Below are 25,103 nucleotides of genomic sequence, written 5' to 3' on the forward strand. Positions count from 1 at the left end.
GCAGCCATTTCTGTTGGGATTTATTTATCTTCTATAATTGAAACTTTATAGCCTGGAGTGGAGGCCTAGGCCAGCCAGGGCTGCAGAAGCTTGGCTTCCTTCATCGCCGGAGGCAACCCTAGGCTCCTGCTCTCTCCAGCTCCATGGCTGCTGCCATTTTTGTTGGGATTTATTTATCTTCTATCATTGAAACTTTGTAGCATTGAATGGAGGCATAGGCCAGCAAGGGCAGGCGGAAAGCTTGGCTTCCTCCATTGCCAGGGAAACCCAAGCCTCCCTCCTGCTCTCTGTGGCCGCAGCAATCTTGGTTGGGTTTATTTGCATATTTGCTCCTGATTGGCTGGTGGGCGTGGCTTGTGGGTGTAGCTGAGGTATGGTCAATTTGCATATTACTCTTTTATTAGATAGAATGATTCTTGGAAAATTCCAAGGGCCTGGAGTAATTCAAGGAATTTGTACTCTTTTCTTAAAGAAAATATTTTTAATTTAACCGATCTAATATACTTGAAATCACGTGGAAAACTTTATCAAATAAAAATTAATCAATATATTTTACTTATATACATATATTTTAAATGTTATGAAGGTTTTGGCCTCTAAGGAGTAACTAAATATTTCTTAAAATCCAACAGCAGAATTTTAAGATGGGATTTTAATAACAAAAGCCTCTAGCCACCTGCATTTTTAAATAGGCTGGAGGTAGGGCAGCATTTGTGCCTTGTGAATCAGACATAAAAGTTTACTAAATTTACTTGCTTTGTTTTTTAATAAAGATACCTACTTAAATTACTTAAATAAATTAGCTTTGTAAAATATAATCAAGGTCTCATATAAATTAAGTTATATGAGAAGCCAATACCTTGTAAGCAATTTAATCGTAGTAAAATCTAAGTTACTGAGACCGCCCATGATCCCTTTGTATATGCAAATAAGACAAAGGGGATACTCTTTAAAAATAAAATTCTAAATTTAATAAAAAGGAGAAATTCTAAAATTTTGAAATCTCTTCCACTAATATTTACAGTGTAAACTAAAGATTGTTAAAGTATTAAATCTGACAGTATATAACAGTCAACCTTATTGTAAAGTTACTTGTAATATAGCCCTTCAGAAGCATGACTCAGTCAGCATCAAGCAGCAGCCCTGTAGGTTGCTTGTTGTAAAAAAGAAAGACAAAGGTTTTTAAATGAAACTCTCTGTAGCCTGAAAATTATTTTGGAAGGAAATAGAGAGGTTTCCTTCAAACATCTGAAGAACTGTAATTAAAAGTCAATATATTTGGCCTCATAAACTAAAGTAAATAATTTGTGTTTTGCCTCTCTGACAAAGTTTATGTAAAGTTACTCTAAGACTAATTGCAGAAATTTAATTAATGTAATTTATTGTACATAACCTAGAACAAGTGAAGTTAAAAAATAAACCTTATTTCAGATTAACTTAAATTGGCTAATTGAAATAAGTGAATATTTAAGAGAACTTAATTGTACTGGGTAGGAAACTGTTCCTGAAGTATTAACTAAATTTTTTACTGATAGGTCATCTCATACTAAACTTGCTTAACATGCAATGAATCCAAAGCAGTCATATTTCTGAAAAGAAAAATTAAAACGTTATCAAGACTGCATTGTAAAAGTTCCAAAAGCCTCCTGATATTTAAATCAAAAAAAGGGGGGGGGGGAATAGTGGGAAAATATCCTGTAAGAAAATTACATCAAGCCTTAATTGCTTTAAATTTTCACTTTGAAAATTAATTTTCATTTGTAATGCTGATAGTAAAACACCCATGAAAACACACATGGTGTCAAAATAAGCCAAAGGAAAATTGTTTGGGCAAAAATGAAAAGGATCCCAAGTCTAATTTATAGAAAAGATTCCTTTATTAACTTTTGGTCGAGAATATGTTTGTATATTTCCATAAAACTCCTCCAAGCCTGTGTGGATTCCTGCAACAATTCCTGCAACAACAGATCCCAGAGAGGAACTGACTGGATTGCTCCAGCCACAGAAATAGCAGTGGCGCCAAAGATCAGAGGAGAAACAGTCCAGAGATGTAGGATGGTGAAGACGCCTTGCCATGCTAGCAGTCAGCAACGGTGCATCACAGCAGGTTGCACAGGATCAAATCAGAAAGGGTCGGACCTGCATTGCCACTGTTTGTCCACAATCCAGAACTGAAATATCATTGCTGACATGTACACATAGGGAACTGTTGGACATTGAATCTGGGACTCAAAATTGTTGGACATTGAAATTGGGACTCAAAGAACTGTTGGCCCAGAAAGAAACTTACTGCAGGCTAATTCCTTTAATGCCTGACAGCAATTTAAAGGGACTTGATAGAACTCTGTCCTTTCCATTGAATTTAAAAATCTTAAAACATACATTCTTATTAAATTTAAAAAATCAAAAAGGGCGAGATGCCGGAAGCCAATCCAGCATGTCATAATTACAAGAGTTTTATCAAAAAGGTTGATGAAACTTGGGGGCTCAACAAGGGCTGAGTCACATATGTAATTACCTGTTGGAATGGCTGGAAGGCACTTCCCCCAAACCTGAATAAGATGATTATTTACTGCCAGACAGCTCAGGGCATCTCAATCTACATGTTATTGCCTCCTGTTGGCCAAACACCTGAATAGCTGTAGGCCATTCCTCAATCTGACAATGCTTCTGTACCCTATCCTTTGAAGTGTATTATCTCCACCTTGCCTTAGGACAAATTGTGTTAATAAAAAGCAGGGGTCCTGAGACAAGGGGGACTAAGAATGAAGAACTGGACCTTTAGCTCCTTTAGCTGAAGCTCCTCTGACCCCCAATGCCTTTCAGAATTATCTTTCATCTCTGGACTCTTACTTAATCTATGCACAGCCTTTCTCCAGATTGCTGAACCCTTCTTAATGCTGGGACAAGAACCCCGGCAGTCTACTTCATCTCCATAAAGTGGAGGGAAGCCACCTGCTTTGGAAGAACATTTGAGGTTGGGATTGGGAACTTTGAAGGCAGTTGGGAACTGCCCATAGGAGGACTTCTCTAAGACATCAGCAGTGATGGAGTCATGGCGAAGCAACAGGGAAGTCCTGAGCAAGGCTAGCAGATATCAACTTGCACTCCCACTAATCACATCTGTCCCCTGAATTCCTCTTGAATGCCTCAGAATGGGAGAGAAGAGGGTGGGCACTTGATGTAATCTAGCATTTTATGTAGAAAGTTTACAGAAAAGAGGAGTCTAGGAGGCCCTATTGAAGTGACTGGCCATAAGGGGACTAGACTTAATGAAGGTAACAAGTAGGCTTAGTGGATGTGGGGCATGGGAGAGATTGGGATCAGGTGGCTTCACTAAGGGTAAGGGGGTAGAGGAGTTCTGTGTTTGAGGTCTCAGTGCTGAAACAATCCTAAATTATATCAAAGCCCAAGACTTGTTAAATTTATATTTCTGAATTAAGAATATTTTGAGTTCTATCTTTTTTACATGTTTTTGTAATGTTGTCTTCATCCTTTCTTAGAAAGGACTGTACTTTTCTTTTTGTGTGTATTTTTCCTTTTTGTAAATTTTTGTGTAAAATATACATAACATAAAATTAACCTTTTTTAAGAGTATGGCTCAGTTATAGTTTTTTGGTGTTAAAAAATATTGTTCTTTTGTGAAATAATAAAAACAGATTCTGGTTGGTTGACAGGGGCTGTTTTTACTTGAAAAATTACTAATTTGGTACTTTATTTTGGGTTCTTAACTTTGTTTTGATGCTACTGGACTGAGCAATCCAGACATCCATGATGCACTGCCTCAAAGGAGAGCTGGGATTTAGAGGGCTGGGGAGTTTAGGGGGTGGAAAGAGGCAAGAACAAAACCATGGAGAAAGGGATGTGCAGGACATTTTTCAGAGGGTGTAGACCAGACTTGCTGGTCTACACAAAGTGTTCTTGAAAAATAGTAGGTGGAATTAAGTTTGGGCCCATTTTAAAATATTTAGTGCCTGATGATAATCTGCTCATAGTAGAAACTCAAAAAGTATTTGTTCATTGAGTGCAGTGAAAGTTCAAGTCAGATGCCAAAGAGCCAGAAAATAAAGTTTAAACTTCATTTTATAAACCAAAGCTTCCCAGAAGATGTTCCCAGAAAGGGTAAACAATGTGCTAAGCTCCTGATCTCCTCCTTCCTCAAGGGACCCAGCTCAGTATTCTGTTCTCCAGGTATTCTAGTAAAAATATGACAAATATGCTGTAAAAATATGACAAATGCCCATAGATGACATGAGTGAAAGAGGATGGAAAGCAATGGGAGCCACTGAAGTTAACGAGCAGTGGAGGTATAAGATGATAGTAATATTTACAAAAAGATTATTAGGCTGGTGGTAGAATATAATGTAGAGGCCAGGCTTGACACTAGAATCATTGGGAAGACGAGTTGAAAGAAAGGAAGGAAGAAAGAAAGGTAAGAAAATTAAATTTGTTTCTTCTCCCTTTCCCTCACCTTTTAAATAATACCCTGATATTTTCCACAATATGAGATTTTTTAAAAATTTAATTTATTGGCGTGACATTCGTTAATAAAAGTATATAGGTTTCAGGTATACAATTCTATAATATATCATCTGTACTATATTGTATTGTGTTTACCACCCCAAGTCAAGTCTTCCATCACCATTTATCCCTCCTTTTCCTTCTTCAACCCCCAACCCCCTCCCACCTTCTAGCAATCACCATACTGTTGTCTGTGTCCATGAATCTTTTTTCTTTAATTAATTCCATCACCCTTCTCACCCAGCCTCCAACACTCTCCCCTCTGACAGCTGTCAGTTTGTTCTCTGTATCTGTGACTCTGTCTCCACTTCACAATACTAGTATGTGATTGACTCTACTCCCAGGTCCGTGGGTGAGCCCTCACTGGCTTAAAGTAACCAGCATTTCTCTTCCCCAGGCCACAAAGATCGGTCCAAGAATGGGCACATAGCCCTGTCCAAGATTTTTTTTTTAATCTTTATTGTTGAAAGTATTACATATGTCCCTTTTTTTTCCCCTATTAACCCCTTCTAGCCCACACTCACCTCCTGCCCCAGGCCTTCACCACACTATTGTCTGTGTCCATGGGTTATGAGTTATTTTTAAATAAATAAATAAATAAGTAAGTAAATAAGGACTCCTAAAAAAAAAAAAAAAAAGATTATTGCCCTGGCCGGTTTGGCTCCACGGACAGAGAGTCAGCCTGCAGACTGAAGGGTCCCAGGTTCAGTTCCGGTCAAGGGCACATGCCCAGGTTGCAGGCTTGATCCCCAGTTGGGGGTCTGCAGGAGCCAGTCGTTCAATGATTCTCTCTCATCATTGATGGTTCCATCTCTCTCTCCCTCTCCTTTCCTCTCTGAAATCAATAAAAAAATTTTTAAAAGATTTACATTCTGTCTGAAGTTGACACAGGACACATGTAACCTTAAGTAGTTGGCAACCATCTTTAGATCATGATGGACAGCCTACATGAGAATGGAGGCGGTGACACAGAGAAATGGTGAAAGAGAAACTGGGTCCAGGTCCCAGCACTTACCCCACAGATGAAGGCTCCTGAAGCCTGTCCTATCTCTGGCCTCTGTGGTTACTGCTTTCATTTCTGTTCTGCTTAAGCCAGTTTGAGTCTTATTTGATTTCACTGAAAAATTGCTGATGCACAGGCTAAAGGGAGCCTCAGAATAAGGGAGAAGTGAGCATTTGCAGTAAGCTAGCACTCTGCAGTGTAGCTATTTAAGGATGAGACCAGAGGAATCTAAGAGGCTTTTGGAGTGACTAGCCATGAAGGGTGGCATTGGGATGGAAACGGAGGGCTGGCTCTGAGCTTCACCAGGAAAGAAGAGGTGCCAGCCAGAAAGGTTTCTGTCCTGAGCCCTCCTTAGATCAACACTACTGACATCTCCTCCAGGGTAAGGAAGGCCACCAACTCCTCCCTAGAGAAATGATGCAAGCAGTCACTAGATGGTAGCTGGATCTGCCAGGAAAGAGTTGGGAAAACCTAGAGAAAGAGTTGCTTGAGTGGGTCCCAGGAATAAAAAGAGGAGAGTAAAAACATGGGAGAGGGGCCCTAGCTGGTTTGGCTCAGTGGATAAAACGTATGACTGAAGGGTCCCAGGTTTGATTCTGGTCAAGGGCACATGCCCACATTATGGGCTCAATCCCCAGTAGGGAACATGAGGAGGCAGCCAATCAATGCTTCTCTCTCATCAATGATGTTTCTCTCTCTCTCCCTCTCCCTTCCTCTCTGAAATCAATAAAAATGTATTTAAAAAAAAAAACATGGGGGAGGGGAAGATTGTGAAAGAAAATTTGCTGAAGGAAAAAGAAAACATGGATAGAAACCTAGAGAATAGGAAGGCAATATATGAGTGGGCGTGGAACCAAACAGATACCAGTTCAAAAATAGATACCAGCTCCATCTCGTACTAGCTGACTTAGTTCACCTCTCTAAGGGTCCCTTTGCCAGAAGCCAATCCCAGCATGTCATAATTACAAGAGTTTTATCAAAAGGTTGATGAAACTTGGGGGCTCAACAAGGGCTGAGTCACATATGTAATTACTGTTGGAATGGCTAAAGGGCACTTCCCCCAAACCTGAATAGGATGATTGTTTGCTGCCAGACTGCATCTCAATCTACATGTTATTGCCTCCTGTTGGCCAAACACCTGAACAGCCGTAGGCTATTCCCCAATCTGACAATGCTTCTGTACCCTACCCTTTGAAGTGCATTATCTCCACCATGCCTTAGGACAAATTGTGTTAATAAAAAGCAAGGGTCCTGAGACAAGGAGAACCTTTAGCTCCTTTAGCTGAAGCTCCTCTGACCCCCAATGCCTTTCAAAATTATCTTTCATCTCTGGACTCCTATTTAATCTATGCACCGCCTTTCTCCAGATTGTTGAATCCTTCTTAATACTGGGACAAGAACCCCGGCATCCCTTTCCTGTCTGTAAGTGAGCATAATAATGCCACCTTTAGATGACAAAATTATAAACAGGAAGCCCCTAACAGAGTGTCTGGCAGGAGTAAGCATTCTTACTTGTATCTCATAAGAATAAGATGAATGAGCCCTGGCTGGGTGGGTCAGTTGGTTGGAGCATTGTCCTATACACCAAAAGGTTCCAGGTTTGATCCCTGGTCCAGGCACATACAGAGCCAAATGATCACATCAATGTTTCTCTTTCTCTCTCTCTCTCTTCCTTCCTCTCTCTCTAAAAATCAATGAAAAAAAAAAAAAAAAATATATATATATATATATATATATATATATATATATATATATATATATATATAAATGCAGGAAGACAGGAGAGGAATTGTTTTACTCATATCCTGACCCTCCTCTGTAGCAAGCAGCAAGGATTCACTAATTAAAAGAAAAGGTCACACTAAAAGAAATGGCTTTTGAGAAATGCCAATGTTTACTTAATTTCCTCTGTTTTATGCTATTCTCTCACAGAGCCACATAGTAAATGTATGTTGAATTGGGCTGAAAGTAGTTGAGAATCTTCAAAGGGTGGAGGGGGAGCGGGGTTCACTTAACAGAACAAAATATTAAAACAAATTGAAATATCCCGGGGGTCGGCAGGCATGGCTCAGTGGTTAAGCATATACCTATAACCAGAGGGTCATGGTTTCATTCCAGGGCACATACATACACCTAGGTTGCGGGCTCTATCCCCAGTGCGGGACGTGCAGGAGGCCACTGATCAATGATTCTCTCTCATCATTGATGTTTCTATCTCTCTCTCCCTCTCCCTTCCTCTCTGAAATCAATAAAAATGTTTTAAATTTTATATATATATATATATATATATATATATATATATATATATATATATACTAGAGGCCCAGTGCATGAATTCATGCACCAGTGGGGTCCCTCGGCCTGGCCTGCAGGATCGGGCTGAAACCGGCTCTCTGACATCCCCTGAGGGGTCCTGGATTGTGAGAGGGCGCAGGCCAGGCTAAGGGACCCCACAGGTGCACAATCGGGGCTCGGAGGAACGCAGGAGGTTGGCCAGTGGGGGAAGGGCCATGGGAGGGCTCCAGGGCGTGTCCAGCCCACCTTGCTCAGTCCCCATAGGCCAGACCCCAGCAGCAAGCTCACCTACCAGTCTATCAGTTGGAGCGTCTTACCCTGGTGGTCAGTGCATGTCATAGCAAGCAGTTGAGCAGCCTTAGCATATCATTAGCATATTACGCTTTAATTGGTTGAATGGCCGACCAGAAGACTGGACACCTAGCATATTAGGCTTTTATTTAGGTATATTGGACTATATTGATAGGATTACATATAATGGATTAGATATATTGGACTACCGTATTTTCTGGCGTATAAGACAACTTTTTAACCCAGGAAAATCTTATACGCCCAGTCATCTTATACGCCGGAAAATACGGTATATAGGACATCTCAGGGGCTTGATTTCAGTTGTCATAATATGGCACTACCTCACCCTAAATTTGGGCTGACTGGGCCAGGAGGGCCAACTAGGAATACAGTCTCCTGCCCTTATCCACCACTGGCGCTTTTGTTCTACCTTGAAATTCTTGCCTCAGGAGACAGCCTGGCAATTTGGCTGGGGTTGGGCGGGGGTGGAGAAGGGAGCATAGCAAATCTGAGAAACAAAGAGAGACCAGGCTGAAAACCCCCAGGACCAGGAAGGAGCGATGGGATTCTGATTTGGCAGCGCACCTGCTACCTGCTACTAATAAATACTAGGACTGGCTGGTATTTACAGGGCACTTCACTGAGCATCACAAATAAGTCATCTCTATAAGGCACTCTATTTATGGCAGCAATAAATGATAGCCCTACGCCTGCATTATCTCCTCCAATCGGAACATCCACTAAGTGTGTCTTTATCACCATTTTTTTTTTAATTCTTTCTTGTTTAAAGTATTACATATGTCTCCTTTTTTCCCCCCTTGACCTCTCCCCTGGTCATCACCATTTTTATAAGGAAAGGGCGGCTCCGAGATGTAAAGTACTTCGGTCACAAGGCAGGAGTCCAGTCTTGCGCCCCACCACCACCGCCACCCCAGACGTCCAGAGGCGGGCGGAGCGGAGTCAGAGTCCCCAGGGAGCCGCCTTAAGCCTGAGGGACGCCAGCGGGGGCGGGCCCGGAGCGCAGGTGGCTGCTCTCCCACGAGGGGGCGGGCTCAGCTGGCAGGTCGCGTCCGGAACCTCAGGCGGCCCCCACGCCACTCCACCTGCCCGAGAGCCCGCGAAGGTGCTGGCAGCCCAGGCACTCCGCCGCAGCCTAGCCGGGCGCCCCCGCGCAGCCCGCCCGCCGTCCATCCGGAGCATCCCCCCGCCGCCGCGCTGCACGCCCGGAGCGCGCCCTCTGCCCTCCAGGGGACAGGGGGCCCCTTCACCGCCATGCTGCCCGTCATCTACACGGCCTTGGCGGGGCTGCTGCTCCTGCCGCTGCTGGTGAATCTCTGCTGCCCCTACCTCTTCCAGGACACCTGCTACTTCCTGCATGTGGCCGGCGTGGCCCGCCGGGTGCGCAGCTACGGGCGGCGGCGGCCGGTGCGCACCATCGTGCACGACTTCCTGGAGAAGGCGCGCCAGACCCCGCACAAGCCTTTCCTGCTCTACCGCGACGAGACGCTCACCTACGCGCAGGTGGACCGGCGCAGCAACCAAGTGGCGCGGGCGCTGCGCGACCACCTCGGCCTGCGCCAGGGAGACTGCGTGGCGGTTTTCATGGGCAATGAGCCGGCCTACGTGTGGCTGTGGCTGGGGCTGGCCAAGCTGGGCTGTGCCATGGCGTGCCTCAACTACAACATCCGCGCCAAGTCCCTGTTGCACTGTTTCCAGTGCTGCGGAGCGAAGGTGCTACTGGCCTCGCCAGGTGAGCCCCGGGCCCGCCCGGCCCTGGCCTTGGGCTCCTCAGAGGGGCGGGTGGGGGATCAAGTCGGATCTGGAGGTGTAGAGGGAGGGGGTGGCAGCCCTTCCTAGAAATGGTAAGTGATGATCATTAGAACCATCCGTGGGAGCTGACCGTCCCAGGCACTGTGTCAAGCACTGTCCAGTGTCGCTTTTAATCCTCACAACAGATAGGGTTTACACTGGGACTTTATAGGTGAGGCCACTGGGGCCAGAGAGGTGAAGCCTCGTACCCCAAGTCAAAGAGCTGGGAGGGAGGGGTCAGTTAAGCAGGGCTGTTCACCATGAGAGTCCAAGCTCTTAAACAAGACTGACTGCGTTCAAATGTAGAGGATCGTGACCGTGAACAACAGTGGATCCCCCCAAAAAAAATTGTTCTCGCCTCTGCTGCTTGATTGGCTGAGTGATCGTGGGAAAGTCACTTTCCCTCTCTGACCCTTGGTTTCTTCCTGTGCAATGACTGCTTGGATTCTCACTGCAGAAAGGGGACCCTACTGATCCCCGAGGAGAAGACTTTGGGGATCTGCTGCGGTGCCCTGGTGAGCCCCTTTTGCATGCATAGCGATAGTGACCTTTGGTTCTGTTGTTACCTCCTGCCATATTTCAACAAGACCTGAAATGGTAACTGCATGCTACCGTGGTGACCAGGCCAGGAAGCAACCAAGAACCTGTTACCCTACCCCCCAGGCTGCTGGTTTTCCCTTCCCAGAAAACTGGTCTCTGCACATGAATAAGGACCAGAAGTTGCTTCTCACTGTACTGGTAAGAGGAGGCCAGCCAGGTGTGGGCTGAAAGACCTGGAGGAATAGGGAGCCAGGGAGCCTCACCTTTCTGGGATGCCTTTCTGACATAGCCCTATGCCAGATGCTTTGATTAATTACCCTGAGAGATAACCTAGCATCACCCCCGTTATAGAGCTGAGGGAAATGAGGCTTCAAATTCCAACCTGGGCCCTAGCTGGTTTGTTCAGTGGTTAGAGTGTCAGCCCACAGACTGAAGGGTCTCGAGTTCCATTCCGGTCAAGGGCATCTATGTCAGCTGCAGGCTCAATCCCTGCCCCCATGGAGGTGCGTGGAGGAGGCAACCCAATAGATGTGTCTCTCTCACATTGATGTGTCTCTCTCTCTAAAAATCAATGGAAAAAATATCCTCAGGTGAGGATTGACAGCAACAACAAAATTCCAACCTAGGTCTATCCAGCTTCAGAGCCCTGACTTCCCTTGGGTGGTGGTCCTTCCTCTGCATGGCTGTACAGCATTAGAGCTGGAAGGGATCAAGCATCCATCTGCTCTCCCCCTTCATTTCATAGCTAAGGGAACTGAGGCAAGCTAAGCAGTTTGCCTTTCAGGAAGATGAGATATCTATTCACTTGTGAGAAACCAGGAAATTTTCACATCTGTTTCATGTGGCATAATAGATCCCAAAAATGAAGGTGTTATCTAAAAGTTTAAAAGCAGGGACGGGGGAGCAGTTTTAAAGGCAGTGGAGTTACTTCGAGGCCATGGTCCTTTCAAAGAAAACTCCCAGTCGTTTCTAGTTGCCTGGGAAATGAGACAACTTCACTATTTAACCGAAAGACTCTTAAATCTATTCCTTTACCAGTCAATTCAGAGGGAAGTTCTTAGCACTGTGATCTTTGTACCACTTCAGGAGGAATTGAAATACTATTAAACTGCACAGGACTGTCTGGCATTGTGTGACGGTGGGAATACATTCTGAGACATGCATTGTAAGGCAGTTTGTCACTGTGCCAGCATCATAAAGTGCACAGACCTAGATGGTATAGCCTACTACACACCTAGGCTATCTAGTATACCACTGTTGTATATACGTTTCATCATTCACCAAACCATTATCATGCAGCACATGACTATATCCCAGGCCCGCTGTGAGGGAGGTCAAGGACTGGGAGTTTTGTAGACAAAGAACTTGGGTTTAAATGACCATAATAAAGTTTGGTTCTGAATTTCAGGTCAACAATACAACTAGATATCTCCATCTCCACCCAGACAGCAGTCCTCTGCCGTTGAGCATTATTGTTTGGGTCATTTTACATGGAGAATATAATGAAATTCCAACATTTAGATCATACTTGAGCCAAGCTTTCCAGTGGACCCATGGCATTTTCTAGCAGTAAACTGACCTTTGAGAGAGGCCACACATTTGCAAAACATTCAGTTTTTCCAAATCACTGAGGGACTATGGCACATCGTGCAGAATTACACTCTGACCAGAATCAGTTCCTGCAAAGGAGGTAGCGCACGGAGTCCAAAGTTGCATGCTGAGTAAATGTGCCCATGTGTAAACGTGTCGAATTGACAGATTCTTAGAATTCTTTCAAGTTGGAAGGAATCTTACAGATATTCTAATCCTATAATCCTCCAACTTCAGTGAGTGTGTTATACTTCAGTAAAAAAAAAAAAAAACTAAAAAAGAAATTTTAATGAGCATAAGAATCACCTGGGAAGCTAGATTATTTTGAAAAATGGATTCCTGAACTCCAATCCCTAAAAAGCACTGATCCGGAAGAACTGTGGTGGGACCCAGGGATGTGTATGTTTATAACAAGCCCCACCCATCCTCAGATGATTTTGAAGCAAATGGTCTGAGGATTAGACTTTGAGAAATGATTAGTCTAATTTCCACTTGTTTCATAGCTGAGCAACTTCCCAGAGGGGTGATATCACTAGCCTGGAGTCGCATGGCTAGTTAGCAACAGAGAGCTAGGGACAGAACCCAATTTTCTTTCTCACTTCCAGGGCACTTATCCTGTTACACCATCTGAACGTGGTGCATAAAGGTGAGGGGTTTTAGAACTACGTGTTGGAGTGGTGACAATTCAATAGGGTCTGAGTCTGCGCTATCAGGAATTTCAGTGCCCAGTTATTTCTTCAGATTTTCTCTATTTCCCAAAAGTCAAAGATTCACAAACACTTCCCCGAATCAAACAGAAGCCCCCGTCTCCCAGAGAATATCACCTCTCTGTAGTACATCTCAGGATCCTTCTCCGTGGCAGGCGATGGTGTAAATAATTACATGGAAAACAATTGCCTTCACCTATTGGAATCTGTGTTAGCTTTGTTGATAGAAGCCAACTTGTTGGTCTGGCAGTTTTTCAAGCAACTTCCCAAACATGGAATATGAGAAACACAGGAATTAATTAGTTATATAGTTATATCATTAATTTCATACGACATAGGATATTTTGTGAAACCATCCAAAAGAGAGTTCAGGATAATTTTATTATACTCTCCATGTGAAATGACCCAAACAATAATGCTCAATATGCTTTGTTTCCACTTATGCTATCCTAAGCTAGCTCTCCTACTAGAGGGGTAACCCAGGTCTCCCATCAGTTTACTGGCAAGGTCTCCACGGTCTGACCCAATATAGCCATGCAAGGCTCCCACAGTGTGGCCTCTACTCTTGTACAAGGCTTTAGTAACAGTTAAAGATGCTTCCTGTTGCAAGACCCGGGTCCAGAGAGGTTATAAAATGTTCCAGGTTACCTTTGGCCTGGATTCTAAGGTTGTGAAAAACAAAATTGGACCTTTAAGCAATGTGATAAAAGAAAATGCTTCCAATTTTTTTCAAAGGTGTTGCGTCATTGTAAATTCTAAAACGGGAGAACTTCATTATAAAACTAGTGTCAGGACCAAGGAGAAGTCTTGTCATACAAACTTTTGAGGTTAGATTAAGAAAAGCAGATGGCACAACAACTTAACTTCAAATCAGAAGCATTTAGAGAGTCCCCACAAAGTACAAGCTAGTTGCCAGAGTGGGATGAAAAGTTAAGGAAATGAATTAGTTCAAGGACCTTACTGTCCAGCAAAAAAACTAAGCCACCTACACCTCTGATTGTGACTTCCAGGAGAATGTGATAAGTAGGCTGCAGGAGCTCCAAAGTGCTATGGGTGGGGGGCGGGGGGGAGAGCAGAGGGTGACAACAGAGCTGAGCAAGTGCAATTGGGGAGAGGGGCATTTCAGGCAAGAGGAGCCCAAGAGGCAGTTTTCATCGGTTCAGTAACACAGTGAGATGCTTCATTAAAGAATTTTACTATGTAAGGACAAGAGCAGGCTGGACTTAAATAACAGTAATTTTTTAAGCAGTTTACCTACGAGATTCCACTGTTGAGAAAATAGGGACTCAGAGAATTCAAGGAATGGCCAACAGCAGTGGCCTAACTTTGATGGAAAGAGATCATTTTCCAGTGTCAGTGTTAGCCAAGGACCAGGGCAGACATACCATCTTATCTCCAACCCTGTTATCTCGCTGGGCTGCCCAAGGAGTAACTTTGATGAGTCGCTTTAATTCTCTTTGATTGTCTCAAGGACATAGAATTCTCTCATATATCTAGCACATAATACAACCACTGAGCCATACCGCCAGGCAATAGTCACTCAGTAAATGTTGCATTGAGTTGTGCCTTTCTAGCTGAATGTAACAGACTGTCTTCTCTGAAGCTTTGGGCAAGAGGGCATAAAAAAATGATGTAAAACAAATCACATGTATCCTGATTTGAGAAAATCCATTTAGACACAATCTCCCGCAGGCCCAGACTCACCTTACCAAAGACTTGTTTATGTCCCAGTTTACATCTGGCAGTGGGTGTAGGAGAGAGGTGCTCTTTCTTTCTCGGGTCTCATTGCCAGAGAGGAAACTAATGATGAGCACAGGATGGGCTGGAACCATGTAGGGAGTCTGTGCATAGGATGGTGGGGGGCAGAAACACAGTCATCAAATAAGTAGTGTATTCTAGGGCTGGGGTCCCAACCTGGTAGCCCAAGGTCTGAGTGGACAGCTAGCTTAAACATGTTCTCTCAAATTTTCTTCTTAGCCTGCTTAAAAGGGGTGGTAGTACATTTCTATTCGAAAACAAACTAGCACTTTGCTAGCGTAACTGGGAATGCTTTATTTCTTTTTCTTTTTTAAAATATATTTTATTGATTTCAGAGAGGAAGGGAGAGAGAGAGAAATATCAATGATGAGAGAGAATCATTGATTAGCTGCCTTCTGCCTGCCCCCCACTGGGGATTGAGCCCACAACCAGGGCATGTGCCCTTGACCAGAATTGAACCCGGGACCTTTCAGTCCACAGGCTGACACTCTATCCACTGAGCCAAACCAGCTAGGGCCTTTTTATCTTTTTTCTTTTTTTAATTGGAGTGACATTACTTAATAAAAATATATAGGTTTCAGGTGCAAAATTCTGTAATACATTATCTGTATATTGTATTGTGTATTTACCACCCCAAGTCAAATCTCCTTCAATCACCATTTATCTCCGCTTTACTCTCTTCTACCTTCCCTCTCCCCCTTTCCCTTTGGTAATCACCATACTGTTGTCTGAGTCTATGAGGTTGTTTGTGGTGTTTTGTTGTGTGTGTTTTTTTGCTTAATCCCTTCACTTTTTTCACCCAGCCCCCAACCTCCCTCGGCTCTGATAGCTGTCAGTTTGCTCTCTGTACCTATGAGTCTGTTTCTATTTTGTTTGTTAATTTATTTTGTTCATTAGATTCCACATGTAAGTGGAAATGTGACTATAGTGTGAATATTTACAGAGTCATAATCTTGTCGATTCAGATTTTGGTTTTTAGCTTCTAGAGCCAACCCATAGACAAAGCTCGGAAGACAGAATTATGGTCTCAAAATAGATGTAAATACCATTATCCTAGACAACATAGCGTAAAGTGAACCGTTGTGAGTGGACACGGGTAAAATGGGGGTAGGGATGAAAATTAATAGTTCAAGAGGGAGCAGGAAAAGTACATTACTTGGTGATGAAGAGTTGATTGCCAGAAGAAACAGCTTTAAAAAGGTTTTGTTTTGAGGAGGGATGAAGTAAAAGCCTGTTGATTTTCATTATAAACCCTTTTGTACTATTTGATTTATTTTTATCAGGTCCATGAGTCTGATTGAAATGTTTTTTTAAAAATGTAAATGCATCGGCCCTGGTCTGTGTGACTCAGTTGGTTGAGCATCATCCCATGCACTGAGAAGTCGCTGGTTCACAAACATCTGAAAAACAAAGCATATAAGATGACTTAGGCAGAGCCTCCCTAAGGCAAGTCCCTGGGATATTGAGTCACCTTCCCATTAATATTCACTTCAGTTGTCACAGTTCAAGATAAGTAAGCTTAAAGGCCATCTCACCTTATGGTTTAAGAGCACAGAAATCCAAGTAGCAAACATTAAATGTGGTTTCCATATTAAATCGGTATCTAAATTTTTTTTACCTTGAACCACAGTAAAAAAATACATTTATGTGTGATCCAGTACCCAAACACCCACATAACTGAAGCAAAACCTTTAAAAAACAATGCCTATCTTTTACTATGCATGACGTTCTCTGAAAATTTCTATTTCATTCTATTTTACTAGTAATTTTAAAAATACTAGTCCCTTTTTTTTTTTTTTTTTTTTTTTTTTGTAATCCTCACTCAAGGATCTTTTTCCATCGATTTCTAGGGAGAGTGGAAGAGAGAGGGAAAGACAGAAACACATTGGTTGCCTCCTGCACCAGCCCCGACCAGGGCCCGGGCCTGGGAGGAGCCTGCCACCAAGGTATGTGCCCTTGACCGGACTCAAACCCGGAACCCTTAGGTCCAAAGGCTGAGCCAAACCAGCTAAGGCAATACTGATCACTTTAAATGATTTTAATAATCCACTCTTGTATTGTGACCAGGGTGAAAACATGCTAATCGTTGTTTTTCTCAAACCAGAGGATGTGCCTGTGAACTTTGGAGCTTATTTCTCAGATCAGCTGAAGCTTCCTAATGGAACTTCCTGTTACTGATCTGTTTAAAAAAAAAAAAAAAAGTCAACTTCATCATCTTTGTTACTGCTTAGCATGGCTCCCTTATTTTCATTTCTCTTCTCTTTCCTTTTTCACCTCTGATCCTGTGGGGCACATATTGGGAATAACTAAATTTATTTCAGATGTATGCCAATATATGCACTTATATATATTGGTGTTTACCCATATGTTCATTTGTTTGTATAGATTTTAACCAACCATTTGCTGCTTAAGAAAAACCACTAACACCCAACCTTCCCTCAAATATCAGAACCTTGTGATGTTAACTCTAAGCATTACTTGTCAGGTCTACGCATTTTAACAAAAATTATGTGCTGAAAATAAAATTTCCGTGAAGCCTGCGATAACCTGAACGGTGAGCCGAGTGTTTTCCCGGGGTAGTGTCTCGCGACATCGAAGAATGAGTTACAGGGACCAGAAGATTTAAGCAAAAGTGTGGAAAATGTATTATAAGCAGATTCAGACTCCCCGAGAGCGGAGGGGGACCCAACAATGGGCTGCCCCTTAAAGCCTTGTGGTCCAGGGGTATAGATGTGCTACAAGCCTGCTCTCTGTCTATCTGTGACGTCACCCGATTGATTCCCTCAATTGTTCTTGCCCAGCAGCAGACCTAAACTTGCCCTGTTCCTGTGTGTTCTTCCTCTGTTCCTATGCTGAACTTTCTCTGTTTCTATGCGTTCGTACACCTTGTTCACTGCAGACCCTTCCTTGGTTTCCCATGCCTCCCGCTTTGAGTCCAGAAGGATTTTATTATTTCTGCTTGGTTGGTTCCTGTGGTTAGGCTATTCAAACCGCTGTGTCTGCCCCTGCCAATGTTCCACCTGCCTTTGTTTTCCTCTGGACCCCTGCCCTAACTGCCTGCATTTCAAGTGAACCCTCTCACCTGTTGCACTAATAGAACTTTAATGGCTGACTTAATTTGTTTGGATTTTTTTCTTATTAAATTAAGAACTACAGGCAGCTGTTGAAGAGGTGCTGCCAAGCCTGAAGAAAGATGACGTGTCCATCTATTATGTGAGCAGGACTTCCAACACGGACGGGGTTGACTCTTTCCTCGACAAAGTGGATGAAGTATCCACCGAACCTATCCCAGAGTCCTGGAGGTCTGAAGTCACGTTCTCCACGCCTGCCTTATACATTTATACTTCTGGAACCACAGGTAAAAATAAAGACAGGATTCTAAAAGAAATGGACCTACCCTGAAGAAGGAGTTCAGTGGTGGGTTAGGTTTTCAAATGGTCTCTTTGACAAAAGTTATCAAATAACTAATACTTCAGGGGATTAGCTCTTCTTTTTTTATTTAAATTCTTCATTGTTTAAAGTATTACATAAGTCTCCTTTTTCCCCCATTGACCTCTCCCTGGCTGCCCCTACCGCCCCCCCCCCCCCAGCACATGACCTCACTACTCCCCGCCCCCATCTGTGTCCATTGGTTATGCTCATATGCATGCATTCAAGTCCTTTGGTTGATCTCTTACGCCCTCCCCCCACCTTCCCTTATAGGTTGGACAGTCTGTTCAATGCTTCTATGACTCTGGTTCTATTTTTGTTCATTAGTTTTTGTTGTTCATAATATTCCGCAAATGAGTGAGATCATGTGATATTTATCTTTCTCTGGGGGATTTAGCTCTTTGTCTGTGAGAACTGATATTATCTCATAGCACATGATCCCGTTTGACTTTCTCCAAGCTACGCATATTTCCCCCTTGTTGGTATGTAGAAGAATAAAGTTTACCAAAATAGTTGTGATGATGGATCAATTTGGCACTGAGTAGGTTTGGGGAATTTTTTAAATGATTGTTGTATTTTGATTATAGTCAGAGTCCATATGTAATGTATAACCAATTATAAATGGATCACCAGAGAAAACTATAGGACAATAATGGAGTCATCCTATATAATAAAAGCCTAATATGCTAAGTGTTCGGTCCTCCAGTCGGCCGTTCAACCAATAAAAGCATAATATGCTAATGATATGCTCAGGCCACTCAACCCCTTGCTATAACATGCACTGACCAACAGGGGACAGATGCTCCAACAGGTAGGTTAGCTTGCTGCTGGGGTCTGGCTGATCGGGATTGAGCAAGACAGGCCGGACATGCCCTGGAGCCCTCCCACGGTCCCTCCCCAGCTGGCCAACTTCCCACGTCCCTCCCTGCCCCCACTGTGCACCGGTGGGGTCCCTTGGCCTGGCCTGCGCCCCTCAGGGAATGTCGGAGAGCTGGTTTCAGCCCAATCCCGCAGGCCAGGCCGAGGGACCCCACTGGTGCATGAATTCCTGCACCAGGCCTCTAGTATTTATATAAATGGTTTGACTACTATCTTCCCATGCAACACTGAGTTGAAGCTGTTTGCTGCTGTGGGTGTAGGATGGCTCTCAACTCAGGGCCTAAAATACTGTATTTCATCACATTGGGATGTTGCACATTTATTTCTATGAGCCACTAAGAAAAAACACTGCCAATTAACAGTGTTATTGGAGCACTGCTATATGGAATGGGCAATAAATATTAAGGGTAGAATGTACTAGGTGTGCTCCTAGGAGCTTTATTGCATTTGTTCATACAGTTCTCCGACCACTCTTAAGGTGTATACTATTGTTATTCCCAAAAGTTATATACTACATTGCCAACCAAATGGTAGGCTGAATAGTTAACTAAATGCTTCTACTACATATAGACTCTACCTTAACATATGATATTTTGTCCTCAATTCCTAAGAGAATGGAAAAATTAAATTGTAAACTTCGATTTGGGAAATTAATGAACCCTTGGTGAGTGACTGGGAGTTCTAGTCTTAATACTAAATAGATAAGTATGGAACACCTTCACCGTGCAGGTTTGGGCTGTCAAAAATAAAACCCATTCTAGGAAGAAAAAGAGAATCCACACTCCTTATCTAATCCCATAATTCAGAACTTATATTTATATGGAAGATAATTGGGTTGATGTTTATTTTACTTTTCCTCTTGTCTCTAAATAAAATTTTGCTCTTATAAACATTAATTCAAAGAACTCCCTTAAGCAACTGGAGAACACAATGTTTTCCGTGTTCCTCCAAAGGCAGTCATTAGCACAAAATTATAAAATAGTTACCAAGCACTCTTAATTCTTCAATAATACAAAAAATCTTAAATTAGGAAAGTTTCTGAAAGTACTTCAAAGCAGCAAAGGCTATGCATGTCTATATATAATTCAGAGATTTTACTATTCAGAAGATTCTTTTTCCATGGTGAATACAATGGGCTTATTGATGTTTTCTTCTATTTCTTAATATTAGTATTTCTTAAAATGGGGCATTAAATACTAACACAATGCCAGAGAAAATGAATTTTGAATTGTGTTTATAATGATGGTAGTTTGCTGTTCTTTAGGCAATACCTGGCGAAGGTACCATCAAGTACTGAAGGGTCTGAGTGTACAGAGAACTGCATTTCTCTTCACAAAGCCAATTGACCCACTTAGGTCTTAAACTCTAGCTCAGCCCCTTAGTAAGGCCTTCACACCCTCCTCAATTAAGTTGACCTTCCATATGAAACAATATAAGCATATCCTTTCAATAAGGTCTTACAAAAAACTTACATAAATTGTAGTTAAGAATATGCAAACGTACTTAGTCTAGTATACTAAAACTACACTGAGATATCAATTTTCACCTTTCAGGCCTGCAAAAATTCTCCCATTTGAGAGCACACCTTGGCAAGGCTATGAGGAAGCATGTACATTCATATATTGCTGAAGGGAGGAAAAATAGGGACCGACCTTACAACTGGCACCTTGGCGGTACCTATCAAAATTACAAAGGCATGTCTTTTGACCCCACAATCTCACTTCAGCAAATATATCCTACAGACATGGTATCACTCATAGTGTGAACTGCCATGTGGACCGGGTTATTTACTGCAGCATCTTTTAAAATAGCAAAATGGCGTGGATAAAATATAATATACACATACAAAGGACTTGATGCAACTGAGAGAGAATACATGAACGAATAAATAAGGGAAATTTCTATGTACAAATGTGGACAGATCTCCAAGATGATTGTTAAGTGTAAGGAAAAGTGCTGGAGAGTGTTTTTATTTTTTAAATGGAAGAAAGGGCAAGAACATATGAGCAAATGTTCATAATTTCATATATATGTGTAAAGTACATACAGAAACTCTAGAAGAGTACATAAGAAATCATAAAAGTAGTTATGAAGGAAAGTGATGGGGTGGATAGGCTATTTACTCTCTGAATCTCAGCCTTCTTATCTTCGGATTAGAGAACATAACTCTACTTATCTCATTAATTATGAGAATTAAATGAAATTTTGAAAATTACTCTGTAAGGTGGTAGACATAGAGCAGAAATGGAATAGCCATTTCTTCCTTTCTCTTAAAGTTACTACAGTAACAACCATGTCACACAGGGGTCAGCAAATTCTGGCCTGTGGGCCAAATATAGCCCCCACCCCCGCACACAGACCTGTTTTTGTAAATAGTTGTATTGGAACACAGCCACATTCATTCCTTTATGTCAGCAATTTTCAACTGGTGTGCCGCAAGAATTTTTAAAACATGCAATACCTGACTATTTAGACAGGGGCACTGACCTCTTTTCCCTTCGATTGTCAAATTAAAAAATGATAACAGCCAACACAATAGCCATCCAGTGTGAATGAATCAAAATTATACCTAATTTTTTTGTCAGGTTGGCAAAAAAAAATATGTTTGTTTGTTTTTTGTGCTGCAGAATTTTAGTAATTAGTTTATGTGTGCCATGAGATGAAAAAGGTTGAAAATCGCTGCTTTATTGTTTGGTTGCTATTGGCTACAATATAGGAACAGAGTTGAGTAATTTCAACAGAGACTGTATGACTGTGCAAAGCCTAAAACATTTACTATCTAGTCCAGGCGTCCTCAAACTACGGCCCGCGGGCCACGTGCGGGTGTTTTTGCTGTTTTGTTTTTTTACTTCAAAATAAGATATGTGCAGTGTGCATAGGAATTTGTTCATAGTTTTTTTTAAACTATAGTCCGGCCCTCCAATGGTCTGAGGGACAGCGAACTGGCCCCCTGTTTAAAAAGTTTGAGGACCCCTGGTCACGGAAAAATTTTCCGACTCCTGGTCTAACTGATTATGGCCCTTCAATCTGCAATTCTCTAATTGCCCGACGATGAATCTTAAGCCAGATCTCTCTCCCAGACCACGTGTCTGTGAATGGCTGGTCTTGGTTCACTCAGACCTACTCTTGTATCTTTACAAAGGTCTCCCAAAAGCTGCAGTGATCAATCATCATCGCTTATGGTATGGAACCGGCCTCAGTCGTATAAGCAGGGTTAAGAAAGATGATATCATCTATACCACTCTGCCCTTGTACCACAGCGCTGCGCTTATGATTGGCTTAAATGGATGCATTGTGGCTGGTAAGCTTTTTCTCTCAACAAGGCAATGGAGGTCAGTATACATTCACACCTACTCATAAGAAAAAGTAATTCAAAATTTGGCTACTCTCCTGTGTGGCAGGAAGGTGTTAATAACAAAGCTATTTGACTCACACATGGCAAGCAGGTATTTAAATTCTTTTTTTTTTTCATGCCTGCTTATCTAATAGTATAATGCTATAATAGTTCAGTATGTCATTGATGCCTTTACCCTGGTCAAAACACTTGATTCTTTTTATTTTACTTTTTTTTTAGAGAGAGAGAGAGGAGAGAGAGAGAGAGAGAGAGAGAGAGAGAGAGAGAGAGAGAGATATCAAATATCAATGCAAGAATGATCATTCAGCTGCCTCCTGCACGCCTCTTACAAGGGATTGAGCCTAAAACACAAGCATGTGCCTTGACTAGGAATTGAACCAGCAACCTTTCCATGAATGGAATGACACCTGACCAACTGAGCCACAGCAGCCAAGGCAAACACTTGATTCTTATATTCCATACATAATTCTCTGCCATCATTTCCATTTTTGGAAATCTGCATGTTGGTCTCTATCAGCATCTCATTTAAACTTTTCCTTCAGTTGTTCCCATTCTACTTTATTCTTCCCTACTCCTCCAACTCCTTAGCTCTGGTCAGAATACCTGGCTTGTCACATCTTCTCTTTCCTTCTCAAACTTCACCATTCAAAACAGAGTTGCCACCCTTTCTTCTTTCAGTAGGATTGATGCCAATCTTTCTTACATTAACCCTGTCTTGTATCCACCTCTTCCAGGAAACCATCTCTAATGCTCTAAGCTAAAAAACTTAAATTTTTCTCGCCATGTTATTTTATTATAAATAGTTATATATGTGTATACAGGGTATCCCCCCCCCCCCCCGCCAAATGTATACACACTTTAACAGCTCATAGCTCAATTCTGAAAATGAAATGTATTTTAATAAACACTGCCTTTATAATTATTCAAAATGTGTGTATACATTGGGGGGAACACCCTATATATACACATATACATATACAATTGCCCAAGACTCTGCTCCTTTCCCTCACCAACTTAGTGAGCTGCTATAAAACACTTAGCCCCAATCAGCAAGAAATTTGGACAGCAAGAAATGAGTGGCCCTGGTCATACTGCTGAGCCCTGCAAGAACAGGGTGGATCTGAGGCTCCCAAAGAGACAATTCAATCACTTACACATTTCCTGGAGCAGCAAACATACATGCAAAAGAAGGAATAAGTAGTATTTTCTAAAATGTCTCATCTTTGAAAACATTGGATTTTTGTATATATAGGAGTAAAAATAAACTAATAACATAAATATTGGTGAGTTTATTTCACTTTGCGACATTTCATGCCTCTCATTAGGTTGAATATAATAGATATATTATTTTACCCTTTGTGATAGTCTCCTATTGCTACTATAGCAAATCACAAACTTAGTAGTTTAAGAGAACACAGATTTGTTCTTTTACTGTTTTGAATGTCAGAAGTCCTAAAATCAAGGTATCAGCAGAGCTGCATTTCTTCTGAAAGCTCTAGGGCAGAATCTGTTTCCTGGCCTTTTCTAGCTTCTAAAGGCTGCCTGCTTTCGTTGGCTCATGGCCCCTTCTTTCACCTTCAAAGCATATCACTCCAGCCTTTCGTTTCCATCATCCCATCTCCTTTGGCCCTTGACCTTCCTGCCTTTCTCTTATAAGGACCCTTGTGATTATATCGGGCCCACCCAGATAATCCAGGATAATCTTCCCACCTCAAAATTCTTAATTTAAGTACATTTAAACAGACCCTTTTGCCATGTAAGCTAGCATATTCACAGGTTCTAGGGATTAGGATATGGACATCTTGGGGAACAATTTTGTCTACTCCCCCAACAAGCATTCTCCTGCTTGCTCAAGAACCTGCCTCTCCAGTGCCCACAAAATGAAGTCTGGTTCCTCCACCTGGCACTTCCAGGCTCTCCATGATTGTACCCCTTGTTGCTTCTCCAGGTTCATCTTTCATGAGCCACCCACCCTTTACCACCCCACTTACACACCAACTGAGTGTTGGCCATCCTCCAATGCCTTCTGAATTATCCTGCCTTTATGTTCATGCTTTTTACTCTGCCTGGAATTCTCTCATCTTTATCCATATTCATTTCTCAAGAGCTAATTCAAATCCTACCTCTTCCAAAAATTGCCTTTCTCAGCCCTTGCCCAAGCAGAATTAATGCATACACACACACACACACACACACACACACACACACACACACACACTCACATTCCCTTCGGGCCTTGCTTGAACCTTTTATTTATTGCACACTGACTTTTTTATGTCTTCTTCTGACTAGATTGGAAGCTCCTACAGGACAAAACCAGGTCTCATTTGGGTTTTTATGCGTTGAATATACTTGGTACTCAGCACATTTATGAGTGTAATACTTGTGGCACTTTTCTTACTAACCCTTTCTATTTCTTCTCTGTAGGTGCCACCCTAGTTTTGCGGAACAGATTTTCAGCCAGCCAGTTTTGGGATGATTGCAGAAAATATAATGTCACTGTCATTCAATATATCGGTGAACTGCTTCGGTATTTATGCAACTCACCCCAGGTAACTCCCCATGTTTTATTATCTTTTTGAAATGGATAAGATGGGAATTCAAGTCAGTTTGGGTCATGCTAGGCTTTCGCTGGTTTGTATGTATCAGTTTTTATTTTTAGACTTTAATAGTTTGTCACAGCCAAGTGCTTGGCACCACCCCATTGCCTAGAAGAGATTTGCTAGATGACAGTTGCTTTTAATATTATTACGCCCTACCTTTGTTCCTGTTTTCACATCTTACCCTCTTTTCCACTCTCTGCCTACTTAAAGCCCACTCACTTTCAAAGCTCAGCTCAAATGACTGTTTATATGTCAAACCTACTTGGGTCACTCCAACAAGAGTCATTACTCTCTACCGTACATCATTTGATATCTACCCCATT

At 42.2% G+C, this 25,103-nt stretch overlaps 1 protein-coding gene across 1 annotated transcript in view; it reads left to right on the forward strand.

The window, feature by feature from the left end:
* Window positions 1-9,201: 9,201 nt before the first annotated feature.
* SLC27A2 (solute carrier family 27 member 2) overlaps window positions 9,202-25,103 on the forward strand; it is a 40,979-nt gene continuing 25,077 nt past the window's right edge. The window contains exons 1-4 of the mRNA XM_079769496.1: window positions 9,202-9,860; window positions 17,663-17,872; window positions 21,965-22,123; window positions 24,605-24,729. Of these exons, the coding sequence (XP_079625622.1) occupies window positions 9,383-9,860; window positions 17,663-17,872; window positions 21,965-22,123; window positions 24,605-24,729 (972 nt within the window). The 5' untranslated portion in view covers window positions 9,202-9,382. The remainder of the gene's footprint in view (window positions 9,861-17,662; window positions 17,873-21,964; window positions 22,124-24,604; window positions 24,730-25,103) is intronic.

The sequence above is a fragment of the Cnephaeus nilssonii genome, assembly GCF_951640355.1.
Source record: "Cnephaeus nilssonii genome assembly, chromosome: 4".
Taxonomy (NCBI): domain Eukaryota; kingdom Metazoa; phylum Chordata; class Mammalia; order Chiroptera; family Vespertilionidae; genus Cnephaeus; species Cnephaeus nilssonii.